This window comes from Centroberyx affinis, unplaced genomic scaffold (genome assembly GCF_046629955.1).
Source record: "Centroberyx affinis isolate AG114_WGS23_722 - 3 ecotype Tasmania unplaced genomic scaffold, CSIRO-AGI_Caff_v1 ptg004364l_1, whole genome shotgun sequence".
In the NCBI taxonomy this organism is placed as follows: Eukaryota; Metazoa; Chordata; class Actinopteri; order Beryciformes; family Berycidae; genus Centroberyx; species Centroberyx affinis.
The window spans coordinates 3,115-23,947 of NW_027282059.1; the positions used below are offsets into that span (position 1 = coordinate 3,115).

Genomic DNA, 20,833 nt, shown 5'->3' on the forward strand with positions numbered 1-20,833 from the left:
GCCATCATATTCCACCTACATATTGCGTGCAGGCCTACACCAGTTCAGTCCCATATGGATGGATCCTGCAATAGGACTTGTACCCATGGAATACAAAGACCATGCTGGTGAGCATGCCTGCCTATCCGAGTCCACACCTCTCAGGCAGCTTCTCTGCAGCCCTCTCCTGACAGAGCCCCTTCGCTTGGACATCCCTTGGTCGGTTCGAGCACCCTCGCCATGAGGGCGACTGCACGGTGATTCGGTGCGTCTGTGCGGCTGCACGGTCCGGGGACCCCTATTTTGCACGGCTTTGTTGGCTACATATAGGATTTGACTGCGCTGTGGGATTCCTTTGTGTCAAAGGGTTTTACGCAGAGTGGACGGACGGCAACAGAGCGGGGGCTTTGCTTAGCCCGCTGTTGCGCCCAGCTGCTCTCTTTGTGGCCGGGCCGTGATGGCAGCCGGCCGGCCGGAGGCGCAGGACCACCCGCCCGAGAACGGCTTTACGCCGCTGGAGCACCCAGCACCCAGGCTGCTACCGCACATTGACTGCTCGGTTCTGCCGTCTCTCGGGGGGTTCGGGAAACATCAGAAGCAGCTCGTGGTTCTGACATGGATACCGGCGTTATTCATCGGGTTTAGCCAGTTTTCGGATTATTTCCTATTGGCGCAACCCAATGGCACATGTATACAACCCATTGTGAACGAGAGTAACTGGACAGTGGCATCCCCGCCGGTGGCCGTCACCGGTGGTGCGCCCGCGCTACATCTCAAAGGCAATGGCACCGGGGAGGGATACGGCGACGGCAGCGGTATGCTGTGCGCCTGCGAGGAGTGGAGGCTGGAGCTGCAGACGGGACTTAGTCAGAATGTGGTTACCAAGGTAACGAGTGTGCACCAGATAGGCCCACAGTGCAAAGCAGAGTGTTCACAGTAGGCCTACTCCTCCTCTCCTCATCCCCATCATCCCCATCATCACCATCCTACGGCTTCATCACGGCCAGTCTCAATTTAGTGCAGTGTTGTAGCTCTGCGGAGTCAGACCCAAACACAAACACAGTTGATTGACAATCAATTACCCACTGGCGTCATTATGAGAGGGCAACACTGTGTGTGTGTGTATGTGTGTGAGAGTACAGAGAAGACTGTAGTAGATGTCTAGAGCTATGCTGTAGCCTATGTGTTTTTAACAGGTCTTTGCATGTGTAGGCTATTCTCCCTCAGTGTGTGTGTGTGTGTGTGTGTGTACTGTATGTCTGTGTGTGTGCGCAGTGTCCTGCCTGTGCCAGATATCTGTTTTCTCAGATAATGCTGGTGCTAATAGCCCGCAGATAATAAACCCATTACTGGCCGTGTCTGTTTATCACACACACCACCAGCCATTTCACAACCAAAATGATCAGTCATAACCAATAATCATCTCTCTCTGCTCTCTATCTCTCTCTCTTTCCCTCTCTGTTGTACACAGCTGGAGGCTCAGTGGGGTGTAGTATAAATCATTGTTAAACAGCAATACTATTTCACACGCAACTGAATTGGCATGGCTGGATTCTTTGCAGATATTGCGCAGGCGTGCACACAGACACACACGTGTTTCAAATGCTGAGAGCTGTTTTAAATCAACTGCAGCAGTGTGCGCTGACCCATGGGCTTAGAGGAAAGAGTGCAAAACCATTGATTTCTGTTATTATAGACACACGCCCACAACCACACACATCGGCCTACTGCTCTCTCTCTCATTTGCTCTTTCTTCCCCTCAAGATGCACGTTTGAATATTTCACAAACTGCATATCAACCTTCATGAATTATCAAAACAGTGAGTGAGTTGGAGAGCGAAAGAGTTTGACAGACTTCTGAGGAGATGCTCACGTTTCCCGTTGCCCTCTTAACATTTAATGTCTTAGCTGTTGTGGGTGAAAATATTCTCTCTAATTTTACACTCTTTCCCTCTGATGATGAAGTTGGCTGTGTTTCTTCACGTTAATCTCTTTTTCTCTCTCTCATCCTGTCTCTCTCTCTCTCTCTTGCAGTGGAACCTGGTGTGTGACTCGGCCTGGAAGGTGCACATTGCCAAGTTCTCTTTGTTGGTGGGCTCCATATTTGGCTACCTAGTGATGGGTGTCATGGCTGACTGGTACGCTGCCTCCTCCACTTCCATTTTGTGCCTACATACAGTATATGTGTTAGCTTTAGGCCCACTGTTGTCTGCTGTATTCAATTCTCTCGTGTGCCAACTGAGCTGCCGTGTGGGAAAGAGCCGCTGCATTGTATTTAGGATCAGTAGCTATGGAAACAATGTAAAGAAATGTGCAGGACAGCGAGGCCTCGGCTCTGACCTACCCCAGTGACCTACTGACCCCCCTAAACCAGGAAGTCCACAGAGTCTGAAGGGAACAATGACTGGAATGGTCTCTTCCACCCGCGGCTACACATCAAAAGGTTCTCCCCTTCTTTGTCACAACCTTTTAACGTTTTGCTCCTTATGTCTCTCTCTCTCTCTCTCTCTCTCTCTCTCTCTCTCTCTCTCTCTCTCTCTCTCTCTCTCTCTCTCTCTCTCTCTCTCTCTCTCTCTCTCTCTCTCTCTAAGGTTTGGTCGTCACCCAGTGTTGATCCTCTCGGTGCTCTTCATGCTGGTGTTTGGTCTGACTGTTGCCTTCTCCGTCAACGTCACCATGTTCAGCACCTTGCGTTTCTTTGAAGGCTTCTGCTTGGCGGGTCTCACTCTCTCCCTGTATGTGCTCAGTAAGTAGACACCTCCAGCTCCTCATGCCTGTCTGCTTCTCAGCTGAAGGCTTTCTGATCTATCACACACACACTCTGCCCTGCCCTATCCCACTCTCGCATTTTCCCACTTCTATCTCTTCGCTTCTTCTCATTTTCTTACTTTGAATTCTCCTCTGTAACTCCCCCCCCCACCTTCTCCCTCCATCTCTTGCCTCTCTGTCCTTGTTGTTGGCGCTGTGGTGACAGTATTGTTGCGCTCCCGGCTCTTTTGTTGTCACATCCCCAGCTCTGCGCTGGTGTGCCCTGCCTCACTCTGCCATTGTGTTGACTAATCTAATCAGCGGTGACTGAGGAGACATTGGCCAAGGTGTTCAAAATGACAACTGTCACTGTCTGGTGAAAACCTTCTTTAAAGATCTTCAAAATGTCAACTTTTTGAGAACAAAGAAAAACAGCCTTTTTTTCAGATTGACTGCCATGCATTTTTGAGTTTAGTGGGTTTTGAAAGGGTTTCATAAGATCAGTTGGGTTGTAGAATTTTCTTAACCCATAGAGGAGCATGGAAACCTTCACCTGATGTTAAAACATGAAAATCACCAGAATTGGAGATAGGGTATCCATTTCCAGTTTTATGTTTCTTTGTTTTCTGAGCTATGGCTGGCATAAGGACATGTATCCCCAAACTCCACCCCCCAACGCACACCCCCCATACTACGCACTATCCCCTCTCCCTGCTTCTGTCCCCCTCCCTTACCCTTTTTAGGCCTCCTCTCTATGAACAGGCCAGAGAGGGATTAGTCATACATTATGCGTGGGGCAAGGGCAGACTCTGAGGTTGGGTGGAGGGGCCTGTTTTGTTCCTCTCAGCAGGAGTTCCCGATAAATCTGCAGAACGGCTTCTAAAAACAAACAAACAAAATGGATGCCTCTGAGGCGCGTGGTGAGAGATTCCCCGAGCTGAATTTAATCTCTGGTGTATGCAGCGGCAGACGAAATACACATAATGTTGTGTTTTGTGGTGTCTGCCCTTTAAATCCAAGTCACAGGGAGCTGTGCATGTAAGAGCGCAATGGGATTTTGTATCTGTACATAGCAGAGTGTGTGTGTAAGATGAAACTGAGGCTCTGTGACAGAACAGTGGTGGGAGCCATAAAGGGATTCAGTGTCAAGACTAAGATTAAGAGGAATTTTATTGATCCCCCGGGGGGAAATTGGGTCATTGCAGCAGCAAAGAATAAGGTATAGATAATAATACAACAATTGAAGATGAAAGATAGAATGTCCTTGTCATGTTGATATAGAGTTCCTATTGAAAGCTCTTGTTTAAGGCCTTGTCTCAGGTCATCCAACAAAAGCCCCCGAGCCTTATATTTTGTGTGTGTGTTTGAGGTTTTACTCCGATGGGAGGCTGACAAAGCTTTTTTTTTTAATTTAGGTTCCCCCCCCATTGGGTAGAAACTCTTTAGCTTGGCATTTTTTTCACTCGACCACGTTCGGTCACTGTATCAGCACGTTCACTGCACTTTTAGACCAGCTGACCAGTTGCCTCCTCTCTCTCTGTATCTATCTCTTTAGCTTGCTTGTTCACTCACTATCTCTCTCTTTCATGTACACACACAGACACGCACACACACACACTCGGCTCAGCGCGGTTGACAAATTTGTCTCCTGTTATTATGGTTAGTCTGTTTGCAAAGCGAAAAATACCTGTAATGGGATCCAATTTTCTTCTACATTTCACTCGCCTTTGTGTATGTTTTCAGTGTTGGCAGTAATGGGGAGAAGTGAATGTGTGTGTGACAGTGTGAGTTTGCTATTCATGTGTGAGAACAGACTGTATGCTTGTGCTTTGATGTGCAAAATACAAGGTGTTTGTGTGAGTTGAGCGAGTGCGCATAGAGTGGATGCATATAGTAGGATGGTGGGGTCAGCTCACTGCCGCAAGCTGACACACTTTGAAGTGAACTCAAACTATGACAGGTATGACAGCAGATAATAAAGGCACACTGTAGAATAGGAACACATTCCAAGCTTCCAGTCCACAGATCATCAAAGCTTGAACATATACTAATACATGACCTGGAAAGAAATGCAACCGTGTGTCTGTTTTTGACTGTTTATTCTGCCATTGAAATGAAACATTGCGAGCGCAGAGTGGACAGTGAATATGAAATGTCTTATTGCCCTGTTCCTCTCCTTATTGCTTGATAAGAGAGGAGAGGGACAGACACAAAAGAAGTAATGTTGATTAAGAACAGAGGCGTATTGTTCTAGAGTCTGTTATGGATCGGCTGCTGTGTGGTAAAAGGCTCTGGTAGGTTCTGGTAACTAGTTTGGGTCGGGAAACATACCAAAATTAAAATGTAGCATGCATACATATTTTTGGATGATTCTATAATGTGTGTGTTTTTGGTTACGCTTGTTCCATCTGCCTTGTCATCTCTGTCTCTCAGTATTTCTGTCACAGAAATACTCTCCTTTTACTCTCTAGTTTTCCCTCCCCCCGTTCCCACTCCACCACAGTTAAAGCAGAGCTCTCTGAATTTCTCTTTCTGAACTGAGCAGCTCTCTGACCCTTTTCCCCATTCACTCCATCCTTTTTCCCTGCCTCATTCATCCCACCTCCTTCTCTCTCTCTCTCTCTCTGTCCTTTTATTCCCACCGGCACTTGCAGCCTCACTTACTCATTTTTCCGAGGCTCATTTAAAATCTCTCATCGTTTCTGTTATCTCACTGCAGCACACAGTGTATAATAAACTCCGCTGGAGGTGGCAGGAATAGCGCTAGTTTTCTCTGCTAATGTAAATGTGTTTGCGTGTGTGTCGCATGTGTGTGTTGTGGATACTGTGTTGTTACACCAAGTTTGCATTGGTTTATTAGTTTGTAATTTAGCATCTCCGGTGGGACCTGGTAGGATGCTTTCCCTTGTTTTTTATTTCTCATTTGAGCACATAATATATGCATGTAGATCCTGTAATCCTGTAAATTTTACTATCATGCCTGTTTGTTATCCAAGCTCTTATGGAAGGTTCAGTGTTATCATGTTAGGTATCTTGTTCATACAAGTGGCTTTTGGGAGAGAGACTGTTTGATGATAAACCTTAATCTTGGTAGCTGAGGTCATGGGGTTTGCAAGGGCCCAAAGGAATAAAGCTTCAGCTGCTTTTCCAACAATATCTTTTCCTCATCCCCTCTCCTCTGCTCCTCAGAGACTCTTAGGTAATGATAGAGACATGCAGTGTGTGTGTGTGTGTGAGTTGTTATGAGGTAGGGGGATGGCTAATGCTGACTCAGCTGGGGAAAAGTACTGTCATGCTGTGCCCTTCTCAAGCCCTCTATCTGTTTCCCATCCCCATCTTTCTATGCAGTCATCCCTCTCTTTGTCACACACACACACACACACACACACACACTGCGTCTCTTACTCTGAACCCATGCTGTTAGTAAGCCAATTGTCCCTGCGCCCCATTCTCATGCCCCAGGCAAGGTTAGCCAGGGAGCAGCAGACACGCACAGTGCACGCATGTATGTGTATATGGATGCATGGGGGTGGGGGCGTGGGTTGTCAGCCATTTGATATGAAAGATTAGCCTGGCCATTAGATCACACCGTCCTCGCCATCATCTCTTTGTTATGCTTCCCTCCCCGTCTCCTTTTTATTTTCGCCTTTCTCACCCTCTGCAACTGTTCACTTTCAGCTGCAAGACAGTGGAAAAGCTGCTTGGTGAAAGGAGGAGGAGGAGTAGGAAGAAGAGGAGGAGGAGGAGAGGAACAAGGGCATGGAGGGGGTAGAGGTGGGGGATGGTGGCTTACAGAGGGTGAGAGAGCCACTTCAACCCTGATGAGCAGGAGGGTTGAAGAGAGGGAGAGAGGGGGGGGTGGATCAGCCCACGGGGGCGGGGGGGGGGGGGGGGGGGGGGGGCAGTGAGATAATCAACACAAGAAGAGCCATTCTCCCACTCAGCTGGAACAAAAGGTCCCTGCCTGTGTGTGTGTGTGTGTGTGTGTGTGTGTAGGTGTGGATGTGGATATCCCAGCAGAGTTGGCGAGATCAGACACCTCTCCAGAGAGTTTGGGAGTGGTTTTGTTTTTCGAGGTTGGTTTAGGGATGGGTTGCCATTGCCAAGGTACAAGGAGTTTTTCTCTAACGTGTGTGTGTGTGTGTGTGTGTGTGTGTGTCTGCCAAGGGTTTCCTACTGGATCTATCTGATGCCTATTGACTGCTTTAAACAGGGGTGCAGCAGAGGTTCAGCGCTATACTGTTTGGTAAAACAGACATGCTGACAGTCAGACACACACACACACTCTGTCTCTCTCACTCTTTCTCATCCAGTGCTTCAAGTCAGACAGAAGAGAGAGTATAGAGAGAGGAGCTTAAGGATGAGTCACTCTGGGGGTCAGTTTAATTTCCTTCCTCTGTTTTGGTTCCTGCAGGGAGGGTTTTGGAGACATTAACTTAGTCTCTAGCACTGTACATCTGGGACAGGAGAGAACAGAGGTGAAGGGAATAGACGGGGAAGGGATTTCCAGTAATACCTTCAATTTTTTCCCCTTTCAGCCTCCTGCCTTTTCACTAACTGATTCATTCTACCTGCTCACTGCCGTCTCCTTGCCATTTCTTTCTCTTATCTTGGTAGCTTTATCTCATCTCTCTGTCTGTTTCTCTCTCCTCCTCTCTCTCTCTCTTTCTTTCTGTCCTTTTCTCTCTCTCTCTTGCTAGTATTGGGCTTTATTATTATTCCTCCAGTGATTCCACTGATGAATGGAGGGAGTTTTTCGTCTCCTCAGGAGGGGAGTCTCATTTGTATTCTGCCCCTTGCCTTACTTTCTTCTATTGCCCCCCCTCCCATCTCCGTCCTCTCTCTCTCTCTCTCTCTCTCTTTTCCTCTCTCTCGTCTCCACAATAAGAAGTGACAGTACATGAGCTCTGGTTATTGAGTGGGCCTCCCTGCATCCCCGCTCCCCCCCGTTGGTCACCTTCAAAAAGACCTTGCCATCTGGACCAGGCCATCTGGACTGTACCATGTTACAGGCAGTAGGGGAGGAGACAGGAGCCCAGTGGGGAAATGAAGGGAGGGTTACAGTGAAGCGCTCTCAGACCAGCTGAACCCTTTAGGAAAGCTTGACAAGTAGTTTGTCCTAAGTTCATGAGAGGTCTGGTGTTTAACTCGTGCCTTCTCAAGGGAATGTTCAGCAGCGGATAGTGCTCAATAATTTACAGAGGAAATTCGATATTGGCCCCACCATTAAACAAACACACATCAAGTGCTTCCAGACCATTACGGTTGTCGTTTAGCTTACCGCAGTAAACAGACACACATTTACTTGTCTTCACTCTTCAACTAAAGCTGAACATATGAATTCATACCAACACTTTAAGGGTCTGTAATTTCTATGTAACATTCATCTCTCCCTCTGTCTGTTTCTCTTTCTTGTCTCTCTCCCTCTGTCTCTCTATTTTAGGGATCGAGCTTTGTTTGCCAGGCTGGCGTTTCTCCATGACCATGGTAGCCAGTTTTCTGATGGTGGGCGGGCAGCTATTGATGCCAGGGGTGGCTGCTCTCTGCCGCAATTGGCCAGACCGGGATGATTGGCAGGTCCTCCAGATTGTCATAATCAGCCCTTTCGTTCTGATGCTGCCCTACGTCTGGTAAGTCCCACCCACTGAGGGAAGCCACTGTGGGGGGGATTCTTTGCTATCAGAGCCAGGCAATGGCTTGTACAGTACACACTTGTACTGCACAGTAGTGCATAGTACTCGGCACACTCTGTTTCGACCAAGACACAATACTCCCTTTCTCCTATTGTCTTTTTTTCTTCCCCCTTTCTGTCTGTTTTTCCTTCTTGCTCTCACAACATATTCTGTTCTCATCCTTCTTCTGGTTCTTTGTCCGCTCTCTTCATGTCCTTCCCTGTCTCTCTCTCTCTCCAGGATTTTTCCCGAGTCGTTGCGCTGGTTGCTGGCCACCCAGCACTACAGCCGGTCCAAAGCCATGATGCTGCGCATCGCCAGGAAGAACCAGGTTGACATGACAACCGAGCCCAGTGGGGTTCTCACAGGTGAGGATCCATTATGTTTTTCAGTTTATCACATTAAAAGATGATTACGCTATTAATGTAATATTTTCTGCTGCTTTACTCATTTCATTATGACAATTCTCTTAAAGCATTTATGTTGCAGCTGCAGGCCTCATGGTGTGTGATGAAATGGACATGCAATGAACACACACATACACACACACTCACACACACTGCGACTCAAAGATGTCCTTGCCATATGCGCACACATGTAATACCTTTCATGCAGTATCACCCGATTGGATCATATGATGAAATATGTTTGCAATCATACATACACATACATGCTCCCCTGCAAAGATCATGAGCAATTTCTCACTGGAAGATCAATAAAGTTGGACTGTCAAAACCCCTAAAAGCCATTTGTAGTCTTCAAAGGCACGACTGATAATTGCCTTGCTGCTCATATTTTTGTGTTTCACTTACATCTGTCCTCTCTCTGCCTCCAACCCTTCTACTCCCCCGCTTTGATATATGATGTATTGCTCCTGCCTGTCCCAGTGGCCCAGGATACACTGTAACTGAGGTGTAATGTTGTGATAGACGGCCAATGAAGGAGAGCAAAGGGACCACCTATGCTTGTCTAGCATACTCTCTTCTCTGCGCTAGAGGTGTGAAGGGTGTGAAGTGTCCCCCGGTGCCTGGTCTCTCATTTCCTCCTGAAAGGAAAGGTCTCAAGGTGTGCGTTTCATGTTTCTTATCAGAGCTGGAGCAGGAGCTGCACAAGAAACCCCAGAGGACCTGCATTGTCAAGATGATGAGCACCAGGAACCTGTGGAAAAACATTGTGGTGCTGTGTGTCAACTCGTAAGTGTGCTGTGTTTGTGGGTGGGTTTGTGCAATCCCTTCGCTAATCAAAGCCAGCATCTGTTAAGAGAGCATGAATTACACATGAGCTCTCCTCCCAAGAGAGGAATATAGGCAGGCGTTTCTCTACTGTACATGTATGTCCTATGTACCACCTCACTGTGCTCTTGGTTACTGTTTGTTTGTGTGTTTGCACAGATTGACAGGTTATGGGATCCACCACTGCTTTGCCCGCAGTATGATGGACCCTGAGGCCCAGCCGACAGCTATGTGCCACACAGACTATTACACCATGGCTGGCATCGCCGTGGCAACCTGTCTGGCGCTGTGCCCTGCAGTGGGGTTGATGGGTCGTCGTGGAGGGCTGCTCACTTTTATGATCATCACTGCCCTGGCATCACTGCTACAGCTTGGTTTGCTCAACTGTAAGTACAACACACAGAAAAACAAGACAGTGAGATAAATAACAAAAGATATTCAGGAGTTCTGTAGGCTATGGACAAGTTGAGCTGAAATGCAACAGCAAACGTAGCTGCTGTCACAAACTCTGCATGCTGCCCTCATATGTACGTATGTATCCATTAAAACATTACAAATTGTAGTTGTAGTAACTTTCAGTCTAATAGGAGCGTATCCCCTTCCCCCCATTTTTGACCTACATCTGCTGTACTGTATGTGGTCATTATTTCAGGCTCCACTGGTAAACTGTTAACGGTTCTCCTTAAAGGCTGTCCTCATGCTTGTTTGCTTCTGCCTTGAGCCTCCCTTTGTACGCTCTAACATCATGTTCCCTTCTCTTCTCTCCTCCGATGCTCGCTAATGGAATCTAGTGATTGGGAAGTACAGCCTCCGCCATGACATAGGTACAGTTGGAGTACGGGGAAGAACCCACTTGCCATCTGTAATTGCCATACAGGATTGCTTTGTCTTGTTGTAACCTTGTGATACCTGAAGGAATTGTTGGATAAAATACTGAAAAAATAAATGATCCAATAAAAGAGTACATGATTCAAATAAATTGACGGTTGGCCGAGAGTAGCCTAATTTCAAGGTCACTTAAGCACTCCTACAAGCGCTAATTTGTTCCCTAGGCATCATGATTAATGTTGTTGTTGTTGGTGCGTTACGCTGTGATATTGGTATGCTGATGTTTTGTTGTCCTTGTCTGGATAGTTCTGCGCGACACTCTGAACAGGAAATTCTCTGTGGCCTTCTCCATCATTGGCATGTTCTCCTCCCACGCTGTCAGCACCCTCAGCATATTCTTTTGCGCTGAGATCACTCCTACTGTCATCAGGTGAGCTGGATGTGCACAACCACATAAAACCACATAAAACCACAGTTATGGGAGCCTCATGACTGCCATTATACACATCACTGTTAAAGAGAGTAAGGCAGAAATGCAGTAGCTGAGTTTTCGTACTACAGTTGCCTGTTGGCTCCATCTTGTGGTGCGATTTTGACAAGCGAGTACACTGCCTCTTGACCATAAGAGTGTCTACTGTTCGTCAGATCCTTTGTTTGTGGTACATCTAATCTTACATTTGATAATACATTCTCTCTCTCTCTCTCTGTGCAGGGGTGGAGGGCTGGGCCTGGTGCTGGCGAGCGCCGGCTTCGGCATGCTCACTGCACCCATCATGGAACTCCACAACCAGAAGGGCTACTTCCTGCATCATGTGATCTTCGCCTGCTGCACTCTCCTGTGCATCATCTGCCTGCTGCTGCTGCCCGAGCCGCGGGGCCAGCCGCTGCCGGAGAGCCTGGCCGACGGAGAGAGCTTCACCCGTCAGACGCTGCTCCACCCCGGGGAGCAGCACCTCCTTCTCACCAAGACTGACAGGGACTACTCCCGCGTTCACGACACGCCGCTGCACCTGTCGGCTACCGGGGGCGCCACAGTGGCAGCAGCCACCGCTCTGGCAGCGGTACCCGCCTCGTACGCCCTGGCGACTGGAGGAGAGGTGCTCAGCAACTGCACTGTAGCCAATGGGGTGCGAGCATCATAGCAATAGTCTACTACTGCGCTATTAATTGCTCAAGCATTAAATTGATTGGGTGGTACTGGGTTATTGAGCCTGTGAAAAACCCACAGGATCCTTTTTAGACAAAACCAAAAAAAGAAAAAACAGAATTGCTCAAATGACCCAGATGGACACTTGTTTAGGGGAAATGAAACGGTGATAATAGTAAAAGATTTGTGTAGTTTGTAGTGACTATGATTCACAGTTCATTCAGGATTTGCCAAAAAAAAAATTGTACTAGACTGAGTTTATCTCAAGTCAGTGTGTGTTAATAATATAAAATGGTTTCAGAGGTGTTCAAGTGGATTGCTTTCACTGTACTAGTTGTATCCGCTCTTTCACAGAGTGATTTGCAGGCAAAGAAGAGTAGACAAGTTGACAGGCAAAGAAAGTAGAGCAGACTAGCTTTCAATAATGTGTGCTCTATGAGTTTTCTGTTCGTAGTTTGACTTGAGGATTTCACTGCATCTTATAATTTTTTAATGAGTTTTTTTGCACTAAATGTCAAAGACACAATCAAGTGTTTGTGATTTTCAGCCAACACATTGGAGATCCAGGGATTGGCTAAACCACTACCACTCTTTTGCATGAAAGGGCACAAATGGATTTACACATGTATCTTTTTCTTCTGATTTGTGGTCCCTCTACCAGAAGTCCAATGTGGCACTTTATCCTCGGAAGAGAGGTCAGTGTAAACACTTTTGAAATTGCGAGCATTACTGCTGTTGGTATGGGTGTATGATGGTTGTCTGATGTGATTAACAGCCAGAGGCCTAGGCAGAATGCATGAATAGTCTATGGAGACTGTGGGTAATGCTAAATGAATCTGAGAGTTGAACAGACATTAGAGTGACCAGTTTACTATGTCTTATGACGCGTCTCAGCATCTAAATGGCTTTATCATGATGGTTCTGTTCTTAAGATACAATGTAATTTAAGAAAACCAGTATTTATTTTGTCATGCTGCCAAGGGCATTTTGTTGCTTGAAATACCTCCTTAACTTAACTAGCTAATATTCCACCCCAACTTTCACTCCTTGTTCTCTGTACTGTGGTAATGTTATTGGTTGTAATCCTGTTCCTAGGATGTGTAACTCTAGCCTGACAAAATATTGGTTGGCCCTGCCAGAAAGCACAATATTTATAGCAGTTTTGAAAACGTTTGTGAAGATTTAGAGTAGAGCAGCTTGGTCTGCATAGAACTGGCCTAGTTGTGATTAGTGTACATTTGTACAAGACCACTTTACTCTGTATGTATCCCTTAGGACTGAATAAAATTGTAAGGTATGTATTTATGTGCCATTCAATGATAATGTATGGACTATCAACCTTACTTTTTTAAGATATGAAGCACATCGAATACATAAACCATTTCATAAGCCATTTTTGTCCAATAATACCTGGACCCACAAATCCATGTTAACATCCTCCATATTTTTATCATGACATACTATTTAGTACATGGCACGTATTTTGAACACCTTGTATGGTTTGCTAGTTTGTATGTTTTCAACAATGGAATACTTTGAGAAAAAATACTCAACCACTAATGCTGTTTTCTAAGTGTTATTTTTTTAATATGATGCATTTGTACAAAAAGCCATAGGCCTACATGTTTTGATAATAAACCACTTAATTTATTGATTATGTCAATAAATGAACACTTGATGTGACCATTTGTGTTTATTGTGTTGGTGCATGATTACACAATAAGAGTATGTACGTCTGGAGTTGCTTAACTTTCTTGAAAAAGCATGTAAGTCCAATCAAGTAAGTGACAAAAGAATAAGAGAAGGACCAGCCATGTTGTCCTCCCTCTTGCATGTCTTCATTTCTATACAAAAGTGAGCGAGAGAAAGAACTCTATAAAGGATCAAATGTTAAAAGTGTTCGGGGTGAAGCTCCAGCTCCTTCTTGATCCTGTTTTCCACCAAGAGAGAGAGATTGGAGTCTGTCACTGGAAGACTGTAGCTCACAAATACTTGCTTTTTTGTCTTCTTAGCTGCAAACCAGAGAGAATGAGACAATTATTTCACAGTACAACTTGGCAAACTAACTCTGATAGGCATCATACTAAAATGTTTTGCTACAGTGTACTGCCAGGGTTATTTATTGCAAAAATCCCCATCAAACCAATCCCATCAGTCTGGGAAGTTGTGGAGACCCAAGATAATTACTTGCTCTCTCTCTCACTGCATCTAGGGTAATATTCCACAAAAGATGCGTACTGCAGGGACCATTTGACAATTTAAATGGCTCAGCCTTTTAATGACTTGTCATAGGCTGCTACATTAGGAAGCACAAACAGATACAATGTCATACAACATTACCTAATCTCTGTGCCAACGAGTTTGGAGCGGTATTTGATGGATCCCCCATGACTAATGAAGATAACGGCATTGAATCCTGCAGACGGAAAAACAAGCAGCTGTTAGTCTCTCTGCAAGGGAACGAATCATTAGCTTTGACAAACAAAATAATGTTAATTTTGACTCTTAATATTTTTTTATCTTAGCCCAAGGGTTCCCAAACTTTTTCATATCAAGGACATCATATCATTATATCATCATCATACATACCATTAGACCACAGACCCCTATTGGATAAGAATTTCTCCCAGTGGGCTTTGTTATTTGCCTCTACTGTTGGTGGGGAGGTAACAGTGGAGAGGGTGAAATCTCTTATAAGTTATTCCAAAACATTCTCTCCTGCTAATAGCGCTTAGTCAATGAGATAGGCTATTTTTGAACTAATCCTCATTTTGCTGGGGAACCTATGGAGCCCAATCCAGCACCCCTGGGTGTCCCCTTGACCCACTGTGTGATGTGACATTTGGACCCACACCTCGATACAGCCAATTTAGCAGAAATCCATCTCAGTTGTCTGAAGGCCCCCCTTTATCCTTTCCCCCCCCACTAGCAGCGCACCTACCTCGGACCCTAGTTGTGGAACCGCTGCTTTGTTAATGAGTTTAAAACATTCACACACTTGGGTCTAGCTACTTGTTTTGGTTTGGTGTTTTACTTACATATTTGCTGCTCATTGAAACCGCCAAGTTGGACAAGACTGGAGTCGACCCGACCCAGATGAAGAACCCGCCGCTAAGCTTCATGACATGGAAGTGTATTACTTGCTCCAAAATCTTCTCAGAGAAATTGTGCACCGTAATGGCTTCCAGCGCTGCTCCGTTTTCTGTTACATTCATGTTGTTGTAACGCTAGCTGTGAACATGAACACTACTTTAACTCGTGCGTCGCGCCAGTAAACAGTAAAGCAGCTACTTCCTGGTTTGTGTGCTGCTGAAAGAAAAACGGAAGCCCAAAGCAATCGATCAGAAAGCAATCGATGTTAGAGTTGACGACCGGCGTTACTAGGCAACACTAGCGCGAGGGGAAAATCCTGAACTATAAAACACACACTGCGGCCTGCTATGCCATCATATAAATTTAATTCAAAATTAATATATAAAGTAAATACTACATATAGGTGAGGAAAAAATCACTCTGCTTGTGATTGAGCTCCATGATAAATCTAATATAAAAACATTACAAATTCTAATTTAATAGGCTAAAGAAAATGTTATTGTTATAGAAAATGAAAAATGTTGCATCCTAGACAAGGGATGAAAAAATCACCCCGCTTATGATTGAGCCCCATGAAAGTAGAAGAAAGTACAATAACTGACAAAATAAGACAAAATCAAGTGTCCAATAAGTCATCCTGCTTCTCCTCCTTTCAAACTGTCAGTCATCCAGAAAGTCTTCCACCAGCTTGTTGAATTCAGCAGCAAACCTCAGGTGAAGATTGTGTTTTCCCTCTGGCATCAGATGTAATCTAGATTTGAAAAAAAAAAACTATTGTCAAGCAATGTCCTTCATGTAGAATTTTCTTGAGTGTGAAGTAATTAACTGAGTGATAATACTGTGTGTGTGTGTGTGTGTGTGTGTGTGTGTGTGTGCTCTCACCGTGAGCCCTTGATGTGTTTGAGGAGGTACTGTGGGTGGAAGCTGGGCACCATGGGGTCTTTCTCTCCATGAATGATGAGGGTAGGACAGCTGATCACAGGCAGAAGCTCCATGCAGATGCTCCCTAATTGGACAACATCAAAGTAAACATACATTTAGTTTGGTTTTTTGGCTCTTCTTTAAGTGACGTTTTGTTGAGTACTAATCTTCAACTTATTTAGGAGACTCACAGATGTATTTCCAATGTGTTCCTTGTGTGTAAAAGTAGTAGCAAACAGGTGACAGATGTACACGTTCATAAAATATTTTTCATGGGATAAGTTGCTTCAGTCCAGTGTTTGTTACTACACACCCCCTGTCTAAAACATTATAAAAACACAGTATTTATAGGTTACATAGTATGAAAAGAATATTCCAAATCTTACCAGCATTATCAATAAAGCCACATGGCATGATGCCTAGACAATGTTCCCAACATATTCCCCTTTATCCCATGGTTTTACCCTTTCTGATGGTTTCTGGTCTCTAAGATCACTCAGCTTGACTTGTGGTATAAGCTTGTAGCAACAATGAAATGAACACCTTCTGGTTTGTGGGCAAACTGTGCAATCCCATCCACCCAGGCCTCCCAGATCTTGGGGAAGAGCTCTGCACCATACATCTCCTCCATGGGCTGCCTCATCCTCGCACTCCACTTAGACACATCACGGATTGCTAGGTGTTCCCACACAAACCCATGCACACACACACACACACACACAATACACACATTATAAAACAGATTATATAACTCACAATTAACATAATTATTCAAGGTTGATGACTACATCAGCAGTTACCAAGACCATGAAATACACACACTCTTTACTGCAGTGGAGTTGTGGTACCATTGTAAATGCTGAGGTCCTGCTGGGAAACATAGGCGTTGGATCCCCACACTACCATCTTGTTGATCAGGTCAGGGCTCTTGGCTGCTGCAATCAGAGCGGTGATTCCTCCATCACTCCATCCCAGCAGAGAGAACCTTCCGAAGCCCAATGCCTGCCAGGGACATGACAAGCATACTGTACAACGCTAACTCACTGTATTTGTTTATAATCATAATAATGTGACACTTCATTGATCCTCATAGGGGAAATTAACTTTTTGTTTGTCCCTCTCGAGGTCAGAGTGCAGGGTCAGCTACAGAATAAGGCCCCTGGAGACAGTAGGTATTTAATGATTTGCTCAAGGACACTTTAGCAGGACGGATGCTGGCCAACACGGCCTGAACCTGGGTCCTCTGGGTGAAGGACTGTCTCTATAGTTAGGGGGTGATTTAGAAATGAAATGAAATTGCTTCCTATCTTCTCATTGCACATGGTAGATTGATCAAAGAGCCAATTTGCCAAAAGGTCACTATAATACTTTAATATATAATATTGAGTGCATCCTTTAGTAGGGCTTAGTAAACTATGCGCTTCATCATTCAGATTGGTATTTAGAAGGAGTTAATCATCACCCTTAGCTTGTCAATAAACTGACTAAACCTTCATTAGATCCACTGCATCCTTCGCATCCCTCTCAAAGAAGTCTGGGGGGAAGTCTCTGTCTGGAGGACGAGAGCGTCCATAACCGCGAGGATCCCAGCCCACCACAGTGAAGCGTTCCTTATTCATAGACTTCAGTTGAGGTCCAAAATCAGTCTGAGAGCTTCCTGCAGTAGGAGAGCCAAAAACAGCAACGGTGCATTTGTTGGTCTCACTTGGAGGCTGCCACCATAATGTGTTTTAAAATATATTTTACATGACATGAGACAGAGATATGTGTGTGTTTGAGAGAGATAGAGTTGTCACAGACTGCCACCAGGGGCCCGTTCCATAAAGCGCGCTAAGAAAACTGGGGATTAAAGTCCAAAACCTGACTTGAATGAACCTAACAAATCAGTCGGGGCTAAAGCGGTTCCATAAAGGTCGATTCAGGTTCACGCAATCAGACTAAGTCGAGACAGGTTCAAGTAGTCAGGATAATTGCGTGTGCACGCCATTCTTAAGCAGCCCGAGAGGTCGAACATGGATTACATCGATACACCATGGCAAAAAGCAATGGTAAAGAGAGAGCGGCGATGTTCACTGCCACCGAGCAGCGCTTATTAGGAGAAATACGGTATATGAAGGAATGAAACATATAATAACCAAAAAAATGTAATGCAGCTGCCATAAACAAAACAAGAAAGAAAGCCTGGCAAGAAATTGCTGATCGATTGATTGCGTAAGTAGCAACTAAGTTAAAATGTAATAAAATATTTTGATACAAACAAAATTAAATCTTGGGCACAATACATTCAAACAGATAGTAAGAACAGAAAACCTGTAGGTTATTAAAATATCTTATACAAGAATACATAGATATTAAACCTCAAGGCTGCAAATGTATTCATGTTTAATATATACGTATTTAGGGTGCGATTTGCCGGGGGGGGATTTCCCCCCCTCTGCTTTCGATTTCCCCACCTCTGATCATGAAATGCAATCGCAGGTGGGGACACGCTTTCCCCCACTCTCTGGCATGTTTTATTCTGTCAGTGAATTAAATACATGTATTTCTCCAATATGACAGTACATGGCGCAAACAACTTCCAAATAAAACGCATGGATTATAGAAGGTGCGTTCTTTCCAGCTCATAAATGTGCAGAGCTGTGGATAAAAGAAGGGCGACCGAATGTAAAAAGAGAAGGTCCGTCATCAACGCTATCTGTTTTGCTAAAAGAACGGTGCTGACTGGCACACAGCTGGCATCACCTGCGGGCCAGACGCATAAGCCAAAGCAGCCACTGTACAGTATTACGCACAGCCATTACGCACCGGCACCGCTGTATATTTTGAGCCATAATGGCCCGATTGATCACACCAGTAGGTCTGATTTATTATCTGATGTGCGTTATTCCTATTCCCACATTACTGTAAGATATGGTGACAATATGTAAACCTATTTACTCCACTAGAATAGAAATCACGCTTATGTAGAAAAGGGATATACAGTACTCATCAATGAAAGCACACGCCATGACTGACAAAGAACGACACATGGGTTGAGGTCCTTATTTATAGACCTTTACTGAATTGATTGAAAAACCATACACCCACTAAACACATCTTTACAAGTTTACTTTTTGACATTGTTTTAAATGTATTAATCAATACATTAACCAATACATTTTTAAACATGGTTTCCTATCGGGCAAATACAACATTTCTGGTCAATATAATTTTTTGCAATTGTACTGTTAACTATTTATGTAGCTATTGTCATTCTATTGGGGTAATTTGGATTGAAACATATTTTATGTAGCATAAGCCTAGACGTTTGATATCATATACCATATAATTAAACACGTAGGTCTATATCTTATCATTAATCATTGTATAATTTATTTAATTTATTATTTATTTAAGTTGATTTTCTATTAACTTAAATTTTTTGACTGATAGTGGTTAATAAAGTAAAATAATATGGCAGCACGCTAGAAAGTCAGTGGTAAAATCATGGCTTTCCCGTCGGGTCAGTGCTACAGGAACTCTGGTTAAGCAACAACTCAGGCTTAGCCTGACAGTTAGCCTGCCCCGGAGCAGGTTAGTTTCCCAGCATAAGTTGCCATAGTAACTGAGCTTGAGCTATGTTGAACTTGCTTTATGGAACCGAATCAACTGAAAATGAGTCAGACTAACCGAAAGAAGCCTGGCTTATTTGGTAAACTCGCTTTATGGAACAGGACTCAGGTCTCTTCTCTGCCCTTAAAAAGAGACATGTTGTTGTATTTACCCAGAGCTCCAGGAAGCAGCAGGACAGCATGCTTCCCTCTGCCGGTCTGCTCATAGTACAGATCCACTCCATTGACACGTTGTCTGCCTGAGGTCACTGAAGAGCTGTGGGGAAACAATACAAGTACAGTAGACTATGGCAGAAATGATCATGATGATGGAATAGAATAGATCAGAATAGAATCTCCCTAGTCAATGGCATCAGGTCGCATTTGACAGTCAGTCACACTGAATAAGACAAAACAAAACAATCCCTTACAACAAACAGCAAACCTACAATACATTTTAGGTGGATGCTGTACAAATATGACAGCAAAACTATAAACTATATTTAGTTGATATCCTTTTTTTTTTTTTTTAATAATATCCTAATATTATAATATAGGAAATACAAAAACATTAAAAAAAAAAAACATTTAAATATTATACAAACATCAGAGCAAAACTTAAACATATGAAGCAGTTACTATAGTCAAAAATGGACCACATACTATAGTAAAACAGTGGGATTAAAACAAATACCATAAAGTAGCCTATCATAAGGTCACTTTAAACTCACTGTTGAGTACTACAATAAGTCCCTATGGGAGAATTATAAAAATGTTATACTATTTCGTGCATGCAGAGTGTACAGTATTGTCTAGGTACACTACGCCATCTAGTGGATTTAAATCAAATAGCTGGACTGAGAGAAAATACTCATGCACGACGGGCCAACATGTCGTACAACGAATAATCCTACAGTGGCACTCAGTGGTCAGAGTCCATTTTAGAAGAAATGGTCTAAATATGCTCACTTTGCAGCTATCACATAAAAAACAATTACCAGTACGGCTGGATCCCTGTCATGACTGTCTTGATCTCAGCTCTGTACTTGCAAAGACGTCCTCCTAGTAATAACAACGCCATTTGTCAGAGGTGCAGACCGACACGGAGCAGTCCTCGTACGCAATCCTCCTGTGTAGTTTAAACGAGATTGAAAATCATTTACTTGCACGTCCACTTTGTTTTGGTGAATGCAGCCAGCACCAAAAACAGTTTGGCACTTTCCACAAAACGCTTATCGAGAATAAATTTCGTAGCGAAAGTACTAAAACGAACCGACAGGTAACATTCACATAAAAGCAAAGCTTACGTGAGTTAATAAATATACTGTAGGCTATAATATGGCTTACACTCACGTAGAGACAAGCAATTCCTTTAGAGACTCACAGTGTCTAGCCTACACAACGGTACTTTATAGTATTTTTTAAACCTCCTATGGTGTCATTATAATCCTATATATTATATACTGTATATATATTAATACTATCGGCCGATATTAGAAGTTAGTTAGTTAGTTAGTTTATTGTCCCCGGGGGGAAATTCTTTTCCACAAAACTGTACATCACAGGGAGAACCGACAACTCAGCAGCACATAGCCTAATAGTGGCGGGCAAAAACAACATAAA

The 20,833-nt window shown here is 44.2% G+C and overlaps 3 protein-coding genes across 3 annotated transcripts; 1 reads left to right on the plus strand and 2 right to left on the minus strand.

Moving 5' to 3' along the window:
* The first annotated feature begins 436 nt into the window (after positions 1-436).
* Positions 437-11,601, plus strand: LOC139664740 (solute carrier family 22 member 23-like). Its single transcript, XM_071543681.1, has 10 exons — positions 437-865; positions 2,014-2,117; positions 2,571-2,725; positions 8,171-8,357; positions 8,640-8,767; positions 9,490-9,592; positions 9,791-10,017; positions 10,423-10,455; positions 10,766-10,889; positions 11,172-11,601. The coding sequence occupies exons 1-10, from the start codon at positions 437-439 to the stop codon at positions 11,599-11,601; spliced, it is 1,920 nt and encodes a 639-aa protein (XP_071399782.1).
* Positions 11,602-13,174: 1,573 nt separating this feature from the next.
* On the minus strand, positions 13,175-14,924 carry psmg4 (proteasome (prosome, macropain) assembly chaperone 4). The gene is made up of 3 exons (XM_071543688.1): positions 14,645-14,924; positions 13,947-14,022; positions 13,175-13,618 (listed from the first exon to the last, which is right to left on the minus strand). The coding sequence occupies exons 1-3, from the start codon at positions 14,819-14,821 to the stop codon at positions 13,497-13,499; spliced, it is 375 nt and encodes a 124-aa protein (XP_071399789.1). The 5' UTR covers positions 14,822-14,924; the 3' UTR covers positions 13,175-13,496.
* Positions 14,925-15,039: 115 nt separating this feature from the next.
* On the minus strand, positions 15,040-20,391 carry bphl (biphenyl hydrolase like). Its single transcript, XM_071543687.1, has 7 exons — positions 20,209-20,391; positions 19,384-19,487; positions 17,111-17,277; positions 16,469-16,622; positions 16,164-16,295; positions 15,582-15,705; positions 15,040-15,450 (listed from the first exon to the last, which is right to left on the minus strand). Exons 1-7 carry the CDS (start codon positions 20,289-20,291, stop codon positions 15,360-15,362), a joined length of 855 nt encoding a protein of 284 aa, XP_071399788.1. The 5' UTR covers positions 20,292-20,391; the 3' UTR covers positions 15,040-15,359.
* Positions 20,392-20,833: the final 442 nt, after the last annotated feature.